Below are 15155 nucleotides of genomic sequence, written 5' to 3'. Positions count from 1 at the left end.
ACTCTGGCTGGCCCACTCCCAGAGGTTTGTGAGGTTGCGCTCGTAGTAGGAGCAGCGATTACTAGAAAGCATTTGAGCTCGGCTTGGTCAGAAATCAATGTTGCTGTTTTCCTTGTTTTTTGTTGTTGTTTTTTTCCACCTCAATTTCAATCAATTGTGAATTCAACTGTATTTGACTGTGCTTTTTTTTTTTTTTTTTTTTTACATTAAGCATCAAGTTCATTTTGACATAAAGTAGAAAGTACATATATTTGTTTTCAAATGTATTGAATAGTGGATTATCATGATAAAAAATACGTACTCGATTAAAGCAGAGTAATTATTAATAATATAATTATTAATTATAATTATTAATTAATTAATATAATAATAATAATAATTATTATTAATTATTATTATATTATAATAAAATCGTAATTTTTTTTTTTAATGCAGCAGTTACGTGTAACCAATTACTTCTGATTTTCAAACAAGAGAAATAAAAATGAGCAGTTCCAGAACGGCCGCCATTAAAAAAAACTTCATCAAAACACAAAAACTAGATCTGACTACACTTAAACAAAAAATGATGAATACGTAAAGACATTGTGGTTGTCATATTTGAAAACAACAAAACAGTCGAAAAAACTATTGGCAACATTTATGCTAACTAATATACTTAAAAAAAAAAAAGCCAAAGCAAAAGCTGCTTTTTTTTTTTTGTACGAGTTTCCCAGATTCCAAAATGTCCAACGTCTTCGGTATTTACAATCATCAAAGACGTGACCCTTTATTGGTCCGTCACATCCAGGAAATGACACGGGAAATTGCAATTTTATTGGATTATCATGGAGAGCCAAACTTGCATCATGTTGAATCGCTTTGTACGGTATTTCTTCAGCATTCGAAACGTGAACATAGAAATTCACAGGGTCGGGCCGGCTCTCTTTTAATTAAACTCTGAGAGCAGATTTGATCTTCAACACGCCTCCTCCCCTATTTCCAAATCTTCAGAGGCTCTCGGCTCAATGAAAAAGTCCAAACAATGGGCGCTTTGTTAATATTTGGGCATAGCCAAGATGAGGGCGAAGGGGTTAGGGAAAGCTTAGTGGAGGGTGGACGAGCACGCTGCTCATTCTTCCGCCCCTCGGAGCTTCTTGCCAGAGGAAAAAGTGCTCTCGGCGTCGCACGCGTCAAACACGGCTTGAGTGCAAAGTGTGAGACCAGACCTTTAGGAGGTCTTTGATGAATATTAAAAACATTTTATATTGACAGTTATGGGTTTTTTTTCCAGTAATGTTGAAACCAACCCATGTTCTAATAATTACTAAAGACTATGGGTGTCAAAATGAGTGCGTTAATTTAAAGTTAGTTAGTTTAACATCACTAATAAAAAAAAAATGATAATAATGCATATATTTGTGGAGACTGGGGTCAAGTTGTATTTTACAATTTGAAAAATGTGCAGAATTGTCACAACTTCATGTTAAAGATTAGATAGCTCTTAATATGACAAGAAAAATGCAGTTATGCCATCTAGTGGCAGAAGAATTACCTCAACACAAATTAATATCACATTTCAATATCAATTTCATTTCAATATTTTATGTTAAGAGTATGAAAACTAGAGCTTACTCCAAATTTTTAAGATTTGCTTAATCACGATTATTCGCTTAATTCAAATGGCTTTTTATCAACATTTTTTGCCTGCCAAATTTAAAGAGCACCTGTTATGTGTTAATTCTTTCGACATTTAATGTTATGAGGACGTTTTCAAATTTTTTTTCATCCACTGCACACGCTAATCCTCCTCCTTTTTCTAATCAATTAAATACTTGCATAATTTTAAAAATGGGAGAGAAAAAAATGACCCCGATAGTTTGACACAAACAAATATTCCGAATGTCATACGCAAACATTTATTAAATGCTTTTCTTCACTGTTTTTTTTCTAAATTGCCCAAACACGACCTGTGCTACCTTTTAAGGTAACCATCTGCTATCACGAAAATTAATTATGCGATTAATCTGCTTTAATACACGATGAATGCGATTTTTTTTTAAAAAAAAATGTGATTAATTAATTAGGTAATGCTTCAACTTTGACAGCACTACTGAAAACGTGTTGTACATTTAGTTTGCGATTAACCGTGAGTTAACTATTGAAGTCATGCGATTAATTATGATTAAAAAAATTAATCGCCTGACACTCCTACTGAGTGTCTACTTTTTTTTTATTATAGCAGGTTTATTCTATGGGAAAGATCAGTCAAAATACTCAAAAACTGTCAGTCAGGGTTTTACCAATGGACGGCGACTCGGTTCGTGACCATTCAACGGTCGGCGCGGGAGATTCCCTCATCTGCGGTCACAGTTGTAAGCTGTAAAAATAACTGTCCTGTTACGTGCCACAGGACAGACTAATCCCAGCGGGACGGCTGCCGTCAACTTGATCCATGATGAGAGTGTTGTTGTTTCATTCTGGCTGCAGGGAGCGGGGCCACAGCTGTGGTTCAAGCCGCCTACTGCATTCCGCGCAAGGAGAAGGTGGCCATCAAGCGCATCAACCTGGAGAAGTGCCAGACCAATATGGACGAACTCTTGGTAAGCGCAAGAACGACAGTGGCAAATCTTTTCATATTCACGTTTTCAAATCTGATTGGGATTGAGATCAGATTCTTACGTGCTCATTTTGTGATGAGAGGAAATAACTGGCAGGTTCTTGGCTACTTTTTTTTTTTTTTTTTCCTCCAGAGGGGGAATTAGGCACATTTTCGTATCTGTGACATGGAGTACAGTTGGTTTTCTTTTCTGTGGTTTTCCTGCAATGCCGCAGTTTGCCAGCAAGGAAGCTTGACATAGAAACCAGATTTCCATTTTTTTTTTTTTTTTTTGGAGTAAATAATTTTTTTTTCAAAAAAGTCTGTGAAATTCATGAATGGCAGAAAATTGCTAAGCTACACTCACGCACTGTGGACTAGGGCAAAAAAAAACAACTGATTTTTTTCATAAAATTTTGAATGAAACATGAAAGATTGATTCTTGATCTTCGCAAGGAATCCCTTGTGCCAAAACAACATTTTGACGTCCGTGCCTTCCTCGTTTGTCGTCCGTGACGCCACATTGTTCCCATAGTGGCTTCTCTGTGCCAGCGCGGCACCAGTTCGCGACACCGACCCGCCCGGGCTCGGATCAGGACAATCAGTCATTTAGTCCAGCGAGGGCTTGGATGTCCTGCGACATGCAAACCATCCGACTCCAAAAAAAAGACAAAAACAAAAATGTGAGAGGTCTGTTTCCTGCAGACGCACGTCATTTTGGATTCTCTTACATTGACTTGTGCATCCATCACATGATGGATGACGTTAATCTCAACGCGAGTCCAAACTTTTTATTTATTGGATTGAACAGATCACGGACTGGTACTGATCCAAAGTCTGTGAAACTGCTCAGTTCAAGTTCTGCTATAAAATGTCACCCATGACGGATGGTGGTTTCTGGGTTGGATCACCATCGATTTAGTTAGTTCCTCAGTTTTCTTTGAAAAATGTATTTTGAAGCTTTTTTTTAATTTATTTATTTATTTTTTTAAGATTTTGTGGGATTTGTTAAAAATATCTACAATACATTTCAATGGGTGTCAATTATATGGTCCCTACCCTCGCAAATAGCGGCGGTCAACTGTATTTATGAATGAAGATATATGGCCCATTAACATAATTTAATTAATGAAAATAAAAATTTAAATAAAATAAAAATAGAAATTAAAAATGATAAGAATGGAAAATTGCCACTCATTTAAAAAAATGCTTAACTAGGATATATAGGTCTTAATTTAGTTTCATTTAATTCTGTCAATGTTGACGCTGACGCTTTGGCTAGTTAGCATTTTGTGCTAACCGCTTACTCTTAACTCTTTGACTGCCAAAAACGTTAAATAACGTTTAATAAAATCCTATGGAGGAGTGCCAAAGACGTTAAAAGATGTTTTTTTTTTCAAAACAGAGGTGAAACTAACCATTTTCTATTGTTGATTACTGAAAAACGGAATAAGGTAGAAACTAACTTTTTTTTCTGATGAAAGATGAGAGTCCAATCTTTCATTTGGTAGTATGTGTGTTTCCATAGTCCAAACACATAATTTTCTGTGGACCTTGAAAGATCAGTCAAAAATGCTTAAATCGGCTGGCACCCACGGCATCCCTTTTCTGAAAACGTCTGGCAGTCAAAGAGTTAATGCCACTGTTTGTGCCGGTGGAGCCGAATAACTAATTATATAAAGAAATTCTAATTGTACAGTCAAAAGTTGTATTCTAGCCAAATCCTGACTCTTTGTCATTTGTCAAAATGTCTTGTTGGGCACAGAACACATGGCCACACCTCTGACCAGTAACAGTACTTTAAATCCAACATGGGCCAAAAATGGTACATTTGTTTCCTTCATGATTCTCTGCACAGCCAAAGTGAACACATTTGCTTGACACAGAAATGTCAGTGTGAGAGCTTTTAGGCATGAGAACATGTCGGGAAGTCTTTTTTTTTTTTTTTTTTTTCCCCTGCGGCATATGCTTACAGTGACCTAATCCCCACAACAAAGACGCTCCCGGGTTCTCACATTGTCTGCTGGAAAAAGATGAGCAAAAACCTGCCAACTGCCGGAGCACGATATCCTCCCCGTTAGCCCATTGTTTGTCTTCTGGCCCGCCGAGCGGCGCTGACCCGCCTCTTCCAGCGAGGGCCGAGGACAGAAGGGGGTTGGGGGGGGTGGGGGGTGAGGTTCGAGTGAATCCTGCTTGGTTATTGTTATGGCGTGTTTAGAGATGGAAAGATGGCGAAGACAACCCACCGAGTTTGTTTGTCGGGTCCGCCAGACTGGAAGATATTCGGACGGTTTGGGTTCAAATGCAGGTGGAATGTGGGCTCACCTGCTGTTGGGCAGTCAGTGGAAAAAGATCTTTTGCCAAAAGAACCCAGTCAATGAAAGTGTATACCCGGTTAGTAAACCCTGATGACATTAGGGATGGGTATTTAAAAAATTTTTTTTTGATTTTTTTTGTCATAGTTCTCAAATGAGCACCACAAATTACGTACCCGGTTTGAGTGCTTTTCCACTTGTAAAGTCACCATGATGATGTCACCTACTCATCGTGTCTGGAGTGATGATTGGGTGATTCATTTCTCCCTGCAACCCCCCCAAAAAAATGAGAAGTCCGTTTCTAAAAAAAAAAAAAGAAGAAGAAGAAGAATCCTGGCGGCAACTAACTCCATTTTTAAATCGTTAATGAAAAGTGTCTTGAAGTTGACGTGTGATTCATTTTGATTTCGCTGCCAGCATGACTTCACTCTCCCTCATTTCCAAGGACACATATACACTTTTTTTTTTTTTTTTTTTTAATGGCCACATAAAAGCTTTTTTCGCTGCTGCCCATATTATGCGTTCTTGTGACCGGGTGCCTCTGACGTCATTTCCATGGCAAGAGTTGCACTTCATTTCCTTAATTGCCTCATCATGAAATATGTCAGCATTACTGGACTGTTACGGTTTCATTGAGGCCCAAAAGCACCAGGCAGTTTCGGAGAATAGATCTCCTCAATGAAATTCAGACTTTTTTTTTTTTTTTTTTTTTTGGTGGTCACAGTTTTTTTTTCTCCAGGGAAAATAAATAAATAAATAATTCATACATTTTTGCTAGCCTGGTCAAATTATTCCGGACACAACCCTGCAGAAAAATCAAGCAGTGTTGGAAAAAAAAAAAAAGGCTCTTTGAGCTAGTAGGGCTGCTCAATTATGAAGGAAATATTAATCATGATTCGTTTTTTTGGTACAAAACAAGAAAATGTTTAAAAAAAAAAAGTAAAAAAAATATGAAGACAAGTAAATTTCTTTGAAACCATATAATTCCATTTATAAAGTTCCTTTTGGACCAAACAAGATTTATTCAATGAGTTATTTAAAAATAAAAAAGGTGCAAATCTATAAATTTCTACAACTCAAAATTAGTAATAACAATCTTTTATTTTGTTTACAATTATGTCGAGGTTGTAATTGTGGAGTGTAATAATTGAAATTGTAATTGAATTTCGATTAATTGCACCGCCCTACTTTGGGCCATATGCTAATTGTAGCATTTTGAATTTTTTTTTCAAATTTGGTCCAATTTTTGGCAGATTTCATATGATGTTTGCAAAGCTTTTTACTTTGTTGAATGCTGTCGCCGAGGCGACCAACAAAAAGTACACTGATTTGAATTTTCTGGAAAACTAATGAATATTGTATTAGTTTATTGTGCGATTTAAAAAAAAAAAAAAAAAAAAAAAAAAAGCTGTTATAAAGTGAGTTGAGCTAAGTTTGCTTGCCACCATTTTCTCATTTGCTTCCCGCCTGTTGCATTTCAGAAAGAGATCCAGGCCATGAGCCAGTGCCATCACCCCAACATCGTGTCTTACTACACCTCATTCGTGGTGAAGGATGAGCTGTGGCTGGTCATGAAGCTGCTCGGCGGCGGTAAGTGAACGGCGGCAACTTCTACCAAACATGTCGTCGTCGCTCCGGCGGTAGGAAGCGTGCAATTCCTTCCCACGGATGTCGCCCGTGATTGTGGGGGGGATTTGTGACAGCGCCGATCGTCATTGTGAGCCGCTTTAACTTCCGTAGCACGCGCGAGCTAATGACAGGGCCGCGGTAATAACAGCCCCCGCGGGCTGGCGTGGAGACGCCCGTGTGGCAGGGCTGCAATTAAGGAGCCGGCGTGGAGGAGGCCGCCACCGCCGAGGAGGGAGGGAGCGCAGCTGTATCTGATTACGTTGTTCCTTCGCCCCAGGAATGTATCGAGTCGTTTTGACGAGCAGGAAATATGCGGCCACTTCCTAATGGCGCGTGGGGGGGTAGACATGATGAACGCTATGGTCATGGCTTTGTGGAGGCGTCTTCACGTCAGTGTAACCTTCAACGCCAGCTGTGGGATGCTGGGAAGTATTTTTCGGTGTCAATAGAACCTCTTCCTTCATCCAACTTTTATTTTAATTTCTACTGGCAACATTCCAACATTCTTAGGAAAAAACACAATTTTCTGTAATTTAGCAAATTATATATACTGTATGTATATTTTAATCTTATGGTGAAATAGTGCCTGCAGTTGGGGTTGAACCGATTAGTTGACTCGTCGATTTTACAACTCTGCAATGACTATTTTTGCTTGAAGTCCACTAATGGCGAATCACACATTTTTGCCATCCCGTCTTCCAATTGGTCAGTTTTTTACAGATCTGTCTTTCTTGAAGCGGCAAAATGTCCGGTCAACAACCGTTTTTATACGTCTGTGCGAGTTGTAGAGTACAGAAATAAGCTAATGAGGATAGCGGTTGACTCTTCCGATTGCCGCTAGTCTTAAAAGATTCGCATATGTGGGACAAATTAAAACTCCGACTTTGTTGACAAAACCTTACGCCTTGTTTCATCACATCACATGTGTGCTGAATTGTGAATGAAATGAAATGACTCCGGTTGCACTCCCGTTGTAACCGATAGCATCCAGATGGCTTGTCTGGCCCTCGAGGACGGACGGGTTTGAGTACACGAGCCCAGCCGGCAGCCGGCAGCCGGCCGGCCTCTCAGCTGGGTTCCGCTCTCTGGTTTCACTCGCACCGCTTAAACGCTCGGCCCTCTTGATGTTGACTTTTATTGTGCCTGGCAATTAAATGATGGCTGGGGCTGCGTCTGCCTCGGGTTTATAGACTTCTCACTGTGTGTGGCCGGGCCGGGTTTGCGTTATCACGCTCAATGCCAGCTACTGTATGGGGGGGGGGAGCCTCCACGTCTTCAAAGCTTGATGACAAACCTTGACACGGTTGACGATCGTTAGTGACATGTCGCTGTCGACTTTGCTTTGTCAGCAGCTTCTGGCATTTCTACACGATGTGTCATATGTTGTACGGGCCGTGTGAACGGACGCTTCCTCGACTTCTCTCGTCACCGCTTGCCTGCCTTGCAAACCCACTCGAGAAACCATTTGACTTAATCTTCTTCGTTCTCACTAGTGATAGAGCGATACGGTTTTTCCCGATTATTAGTAGTCAAGAAGACCGATACGACAGATATTTCAAGCAGATATTCATTTGCGGTAGAAGAGAAAATATTGACGTAAAAATGAAAAAAAAAACTTTTTCTTTTCATTTTAAACGTATAAAGAATTGACAGCTTTGTTTAAAAAAATATATAACAAAAATTGCAGGGAGCTTCCAGGGTCATTAGCATGTGCTAAATTAAAAGCTAAGCAAGTAAATAGTTCTTTACTGTAAAAAAACGTTTTCCAAAATTTCAACATAATTTCTTAACTCTTTGACTGCCAAAAACGTTAAATAACGTTTAGTAAAATCCTATGGAGGAGTGCCAAAGACGTTAAAAGACGTTTGTTTCAAAACAGAGGTGAAACTAACCATTTTCTATTGTTGATTACTGAAAAACGGAATAAGGTAGAAACAAACTTTTTTTTTCTGATGAAAGATGATAGTCCAATCTTTCATTTGGTAGTATGTGTGTTTCCATAGTCCAAACACATAATTTTCTATGGACCTTGAAAGATCAGTCAAAATGCTTAAAATCGGCTGGCACCCACGGCATCCCTTTTCTGAAAACGTCTGGCAGTCAAAGAGTTAATTTTTTAAATAAAAAGTGTAGGGAGTTCCCAGTGTAGCATCATTTTTATAAAGTAGAAATTTAAATAAATCCATAAAATAAAGTTCCCTGTACCTCACTGAGCGACAAATGCTAATGTAGCTAATTTGGGGTTTTAGTCATTGTTCGTAAAACGTTTCAAAAGATCTTCCCAGACAGTGAAAAATGATCTGAATATGTTCGAAAAGTCTTTGCGACAAGTAATAAAAACCCTCCAGAGCCAACATTGAAGATTCGAGGCTTGCCGTCGGTACGCTCTCGGGCTTTTCCGGAAATTCCTGTTCCGAAAGTGACATATGACCGCAACAATGGCCACTGATGGAATTCCCATCAGAGAGACATCCAGTTTCAAAGCCACCGGGACCGAATATAAGTCATGCCACAGCAAGCAGAGGAATGTCTTCCCAGAAAGTGAACACGAATCCTTCGCCGCGCTCGCGCCGGATGCGAGATCAAGATCCACTTTGTGAACTTTAGCGCAAGTCAGTGGATTTGCCGCCTCAATTATCCCCCGAACTGCTGACCGGCGGCGTTTGACGATGACTCCCATTTTATTCAATCCCATAAAGCCAGTAATCTATAACCTTTCTTTCTTCAGTCTGAGCCAGCAGTCTTCTGCTCTTATACCACCTTGCCCGCCCCCTCGACCCCTCCCTCACGGCAACTCTCCGTTCGTCGTCGGCCTTTCACACACTTGGCACCTGTGCCGGCGATCCGTGCCTGCCACGACCTCGCTCTCGACTTCCACTTCTGTTGCATTCTTGGCTACAAGTATAAAGTAATGGCAAAGTTGTATTTTTATGAGAATACATCTACGCCAATAAACTGCTAATACAATAAAGAAAAAGTCATTTATTGAGAATGAAGTCCGAGGAAGAAAGTTGAGTGTGATCTAATAATGCCGTGAAGTGTTGGTTTGTGTTTTGACGATACAAAGCATGATTCATTTTTTGGTGGGGGTTTTGCTGGAAGGCAAGCTTGTCAGCTGCTTTCAGATTCGACTGACTGAACACGTCAAGGCCCATTAGCATGTTTTGGAGGCCTGACGCTACCTGGCACTTTAACCAGCCAAACATTTTGTGCTAGCGCTCCATAAATGACGTCCTTTGAGTTTTTTATGAAACACGGGCTTGACCTATGACACCGTTCTTGTACATTTACCGAGTTTAAATCACATTCAGTTTTCCACTTAACTCATTAACTCCGTCATTTTCACTGAAGCAACCCCTTTCGCTACTGGATTTGGACTGATTTTCCAAGGCCCGCAGAATATTCTGTTCTATTGCTATAAAAACATGGAACCTACCAAAAGAAAGATTAGAGTCTCTTCTTTCATCAGGAAAATATATTTGTATCTCCTTCTGTTTTGCAGCAATTAGCATTAGAATATAGCCAATTTCATCGTTATTCACAAATGTGTTGAAAACGGCTTTTTGCAACATGGCTCTGGCTGCTCTCTTATACTCTGCTGCCACCTGCTGTCCATTTTTTTTTTTAATAACTATTCATCGCTTTGAGCGACCTCTTCGTGTCAGGGGCTGCATCAAAGCCTTATGTATGCTCTAGCATTAAAAAAAACATTTAAAAAACGTATAAATACGTTTTTGGGACCTTGGCTATATTTAAAGTAGAATGTTTTTATCAGTTTTGGGGAGCAAATGAGTTAATATTGACTTTATACTTTTTAATTTACTACTCCCCCCCCCCTTATAATATATATATATATATATATATATATATAATGTTTTTCACGATTGATCTCTTCCAGAAAGTCTAACAGAAAATCCATTTTATAGAGAATATCTATAGCTTTACATACAAAATAGTGTGAAATAACTATTCTTGACATTTCTTGACGTAAAAATGGTTCAGCATACAGATGTAATGCACAATGCAAGCTTTTATTTTATTAACTCCAGGCAATAATAAGCCTGCTAGTCTGCTCGGCAACAAGTTGGAGCTGCATCGGCCTAAAATCCTGTCCAAAACCAGGCCTTCAAAATAAAAGCAAAGCAGTTTACTAACAGTTTCACCACACTTAATATTAATATATTCTTAATGTTGGCTTGTTTAGCAGCCATATGCAAACTATTGTGTGAGCTTTTATTTTTGAAAGTCAAACTTTTGACAGGATGTTACAGTCTTGCGTTTTGTTTGGGGTTTTTATGTTTGTTTTTTTGTAGAAAAACCAAGTGGATGTACCAAAAACTGAAAAATAAAATCAAGTCTTGTGAAAACGAGATCATACAACAGCGCAGTGTCACTCACCAGGGACAGAAGTTGTGTTGAAGGCCATGAAAGAGTCGAAAGTGGAATCGTTCCACATGGCGGGAGAGCACAAGATGATGTTGAAAGGGGGATTTCCCCTTTGAAAAGCTAATGAATCTTGGGTTTTCTCTTCACCACATTCTAATTTAAAAGGTTATTGGAGTCAATTCAACAATTTTGAGGTTGCTCTTGTTCATCTACAAGGAATTGGGTTTTGGATTTGTGTGTGGGCTGCTGGTTAATAAGCACAAACAGCTTTCTTCTCGGTTTGCTTTTTAAAAAGCATCCTAATGCCAAAATGCCTAATTTCAAAGTCTTTCCTTTCTTCTCTTCTTCAGGCTCCGTGCTGGATGTCATCAAGCACATCATCTCGCGAGGCGAACACAAAACGGGCGTCCTGGACCAGGCCAGCATAGCCACCGTCTTAAAAGATGTTCTGGAGGGACTCGAGTACCTGCACAAGAACGGACAGATACACAGGTAAGAAAAATTGTCTTTGATGCCAGAAAATCATTTAAAAATAAATAAATAAAAAAGAGAAATTTTTTTGAATGAGAATGCAATATTAGAAGAAAAGGTATTTTTTATGAAAAATAAACAAAATGTTAAAAAAATTGTGAGAAATAAGAATTGAGTTAGAACCATTAGAAGTAAAAATGAAAGGGGAAACGGAATGAAATAAGAAGAAAAATAGATAAATAGTCAAATAAAATTGAAAAAAAAAATGTGGAGAAAAAAAGCCATAATCTGAGAATTTGTAGGTTTAAAAAAAAAAAGTTAACTGTACAAGATTAAAGATATAAGAAAAGTTTAAAGTGGAGAAATTAATCAGAATTTTATGAGAATAGCTTTTTTTATACTAACATAGTTTCTAGAAACAAAGTCGTATTATGACAATAAAAGTAATCATTATACACTGATAAAGCCATGAGCCTCACGGAAAAGTCCAAATCTTATGAGGAAAAAAAAAAGATCAAGATTTTATTTTTAAAAAAAAGTCAAAATGTTATATGAATATAAAAAAAAGGATAATCTTATTAGACTAAAATCAAGTAATAGTCTGAGTAAAATATTTTTTCAACTCTACGGAGAAAGTATCAATACAAGGAGTCATAATTTAGAAGAAGAAAGTCGTAACGTTATAAGAGGGTGCGATTATGTGACAGTTGTCGTGTTGTAAAGTATCATTTTACAAGCACACATTAGAATGATGTTAGATGAGAATGTTATGACAAAAACTCCACAATAAAATCACAATCTAACAATTTTCAACCTTAAGTTGTGAAAATCAGACGGCCACAAATGACAACATAGTTACTGGCTTGTTAAAGTCCAAATGATGTCGTGGCCCGATAAGCAAAGCTGCAAAAACGTGTCAAAACATTTGCGAGGAGCGACGTCGCCCGACGCCAAAGTGAAATCAATCATTTCTTTCCATCTTATCGCTGTTAAGATTGCAACTGTGAACTAATGTTAACGTGTATATGTGGCGGGGGGGGGGGGGGGGGTCAAGTGTGGGAAAGTGCTTCATATTCCTGCCCGGGTCCGACTCGCGACCATACGAACGAGGCGGCATTTACTCCGCGCCACTTTTCCTCCTGAAAGGTCAGCGATGTCATGGAGATGAAGCTGTAAACGGGTCTGATTGAGCACTTTACGGCTTATCGCTTTCCAATTGTGATGAATGGAAGAAGGGGGGGGGGGGGAGGAGTCACTTTTTAAGGTCACGGAGATAAAGAAACCAAAACGCCGTGCGTCTCGTTTGCAATCCAAACGAGTCTTGAGGCATGAATATGCATGAGTGGAATGTGTCAATGGCAGATTTGCGTGCCACAGGAAATGTGATCCCCAAAGCTCTCCTCTAAGCCAGTTCAAGACCGGGCTAAGTCCTCGCACCCAAGCTGTCGCAGACTCCACGGCCTTCAGCGCTACCTCCTCTCAACTTGATCTTTCTCCTCTCCTCGGTGCTTCCGTTTCACAGTCTGGCAGCACCGAGTCGTCTAAGACGGGCTACACGTGTAAATAATGCACGGCTTACTGTCGGGTCAGGTGGTTGGCAGGTTTTCATGAAGGATGCCATTTGACCAGGGGAAAGGATGAGAGGAAAGTAGGCCTTTTACAAAATAAAATTAATTAAAATAATTTTACCAAATAAAATTACAATAATGAAAAATAAATAATTTTACCAAATACAATTTTGATAATGAAAATTCAAAATAATTTTACCAAATAAAATTATGATAATGAAAATTAATTACAGTAATTTTATCAAATAAAATTATCATAATTTAAATTAAAATAATTTTACTAAATAAAATGATGATAGTGAAGATTAATTAAAATAATTTTACAAAATAAAATTATAATAGTGAAGATTAATTAAGATAATTTTACCAAATAAAATTACAATAATGAAAAATAAATAATTTTACCAAATACAATTTTGATAATGAAAATTCAAAATAATTTTACCAAATAAAATTATGATAATGAAAATTAATTACAGTAATTTTATCAAATAAAATTATCATAATTTAAATTAAAATAATTTTACTAAATAAAATGATGATAGTGAAGATTAATTAAAATAATTTTACAAAATAAAATTATAATAGTGAAGATTAATTAAGATAATTTTACCAAATAAAATTACAATAATGAAAAATAAATAATTTTACCAAATACAATTTTGATAATGAAAATTCAAAATAATTTTACCAAATAAAATTATGATAATGAAAATTAATTACAGTAATTTTATCAAATAAAATTATGATAATTTAAATTAAAAATAATTTTACTAAATAAAATTATGATAGTGAAGATTAATTAAAATTATTTTATAAAATAAAATTATAATAGTGAAGATTAATTAAAATAATTTTACCAAATAAAATTATGATAATTTAAATTAAAATAATTTTACTAAATAAAATTATGATAGTGAAGATTAATTAAAATAATTTTACAAAATAAAATTATAATAGTGAAGATTAATTAAAATAATTTTACAAAATAAAATTATGATAATGTAAATTAAAATAATTTTACAAAATAAAATTATGATAATGAAAATTAAAATAATTTCACAAAATAAAATTATGATCATGAAAATTAAACCGTACGTCTTCCTTTGCACTTCCTGCGGGCGCACGCTCGTCTCCAGTCCAACAGGCCACACGTGTAAATTATGCAGACAGCGCCGGCCGGCCGGACGGACGGACGGGTCAGGCAAGCGGCTTGGCAGCTTTCCGAGAAGCTCGCCGCAAAGTCACGCTGGAAGCGATCGAAGCTATTGATTGACAAGTGTGCTGAGGAATGATGAAGCGCTCCAGATGATGCAATTTGGACGCAAGTGCTTAGAGCATCTATAAGGGGAGATGGATCTCATTTGAATATCATTGAAAATGCTAAGTAAGTAGGGACTAATGACTTTTTCATAAAATAAAAAAATAAAAAAAAGTGCTAAGTGAGAATGAATCTGTGCCGAATGCGCATTCCCGACCCGTTTAAGCTGGATCACATGAGTGTGCGGCGCCCTCGGGGCTGGGAGGGGGCCAGACCAAGTCCGAAGGTACCATCTTGCCCCCAAGCAATTAGAGTCTTGCCGCCTGGATTCTTGGCTCCTCCGCAGATATTTGCCACGTGCCGGTCAACTGCTCCGCTTCGCACTACCCAGGTGCCACTTTGACACCACCGCACCGCGAGAAAAACACCAAAAATAAGTTTTGTTTGGCATTCAGACGCTTGTTCTGCAATAAATGGTTGGATAATGTCTTGGTTGGAAAGTAATAAAGTGGTGAAAATAGATTCTATCAGAGTAGAGAAGAAAAAGTTGGAATTAAACAAAAATGCACAAAAGCCGAAAATATGAGAAAAAATAGTAGCGATATGTGAAAAAAAATCTGAATTTCACGAGAAATTGTCTTGATTTTATGAGAATAAAAGTGCAATAGTATGAACTTTTTTTGTAAGTAAATGCATAAAAATAAAGTTATTATGCTACAGGAGTAAAGTCAGACAATCTGAGAAAAAAAGTCGCTATTTGACAAGAATAAAGTCGAAAATGTTGAAGAAAAAAGTTAGTCCATATTTGTAGTATAATAAAAAATATAATTAACACATACTGCCAGCCCAGTTAAAATGGACGTCTATAGCCGTCAATGGCAGTGAATGTGTTAAAGTTGAACTACAAAAATTGCATTGAAATTGTATAAGAATAAAGTCATGAAATA

General features: G+C 37.5%; 1 protein-coding gene across 1 annotated transcript in view; it reads left to right on the top strand.

Moving 5' to 3' along the window:
* oxsr1b (oxidative stress responsive kinase 1b) overlaps positions 1-15155 on the top strand; it is a 40262-nt gene that overhangs the window by 4753 nt on the left and 20354 nt on the right. The window contains exons 2-4 of the mRNA XM_077555163.1: positions 2470-2582; positions 6375-6483; positions 11259-11400. Coding sequence (XP_077411289.1) covers positions 2470-2582; positions 6375-6483; positions 11259-11400 — 364 coding nt within the window. The remainder of the gene's footprint in view (positions 1-2469; positions 2583-6374; positions 6484-11258; positions 11401-15155) is intronic.

Source organism: Vanacampus margaritifer, chromosome 20 (genome assembly GCF_051991255.1).
Source record: "Vanacampus margaritifer isolate UIUO_Vmar chromosome 20, RoL_Vmar_1.0, whole genome shotgun sequence".
Taxonomy (NCBI): domain Eukaryota; kingdom Metazoa; phylum Chordata; class Actinopteri; order Syngnathiformes; family Syngnathidae; genus Vanacampus; species Vanacampus margaritifer.
The sequence above is the reverse complement of the archived record's forward strand: the minus strand, read 5'-3'. Positions and strand labels throughout refer to the sequence as shown.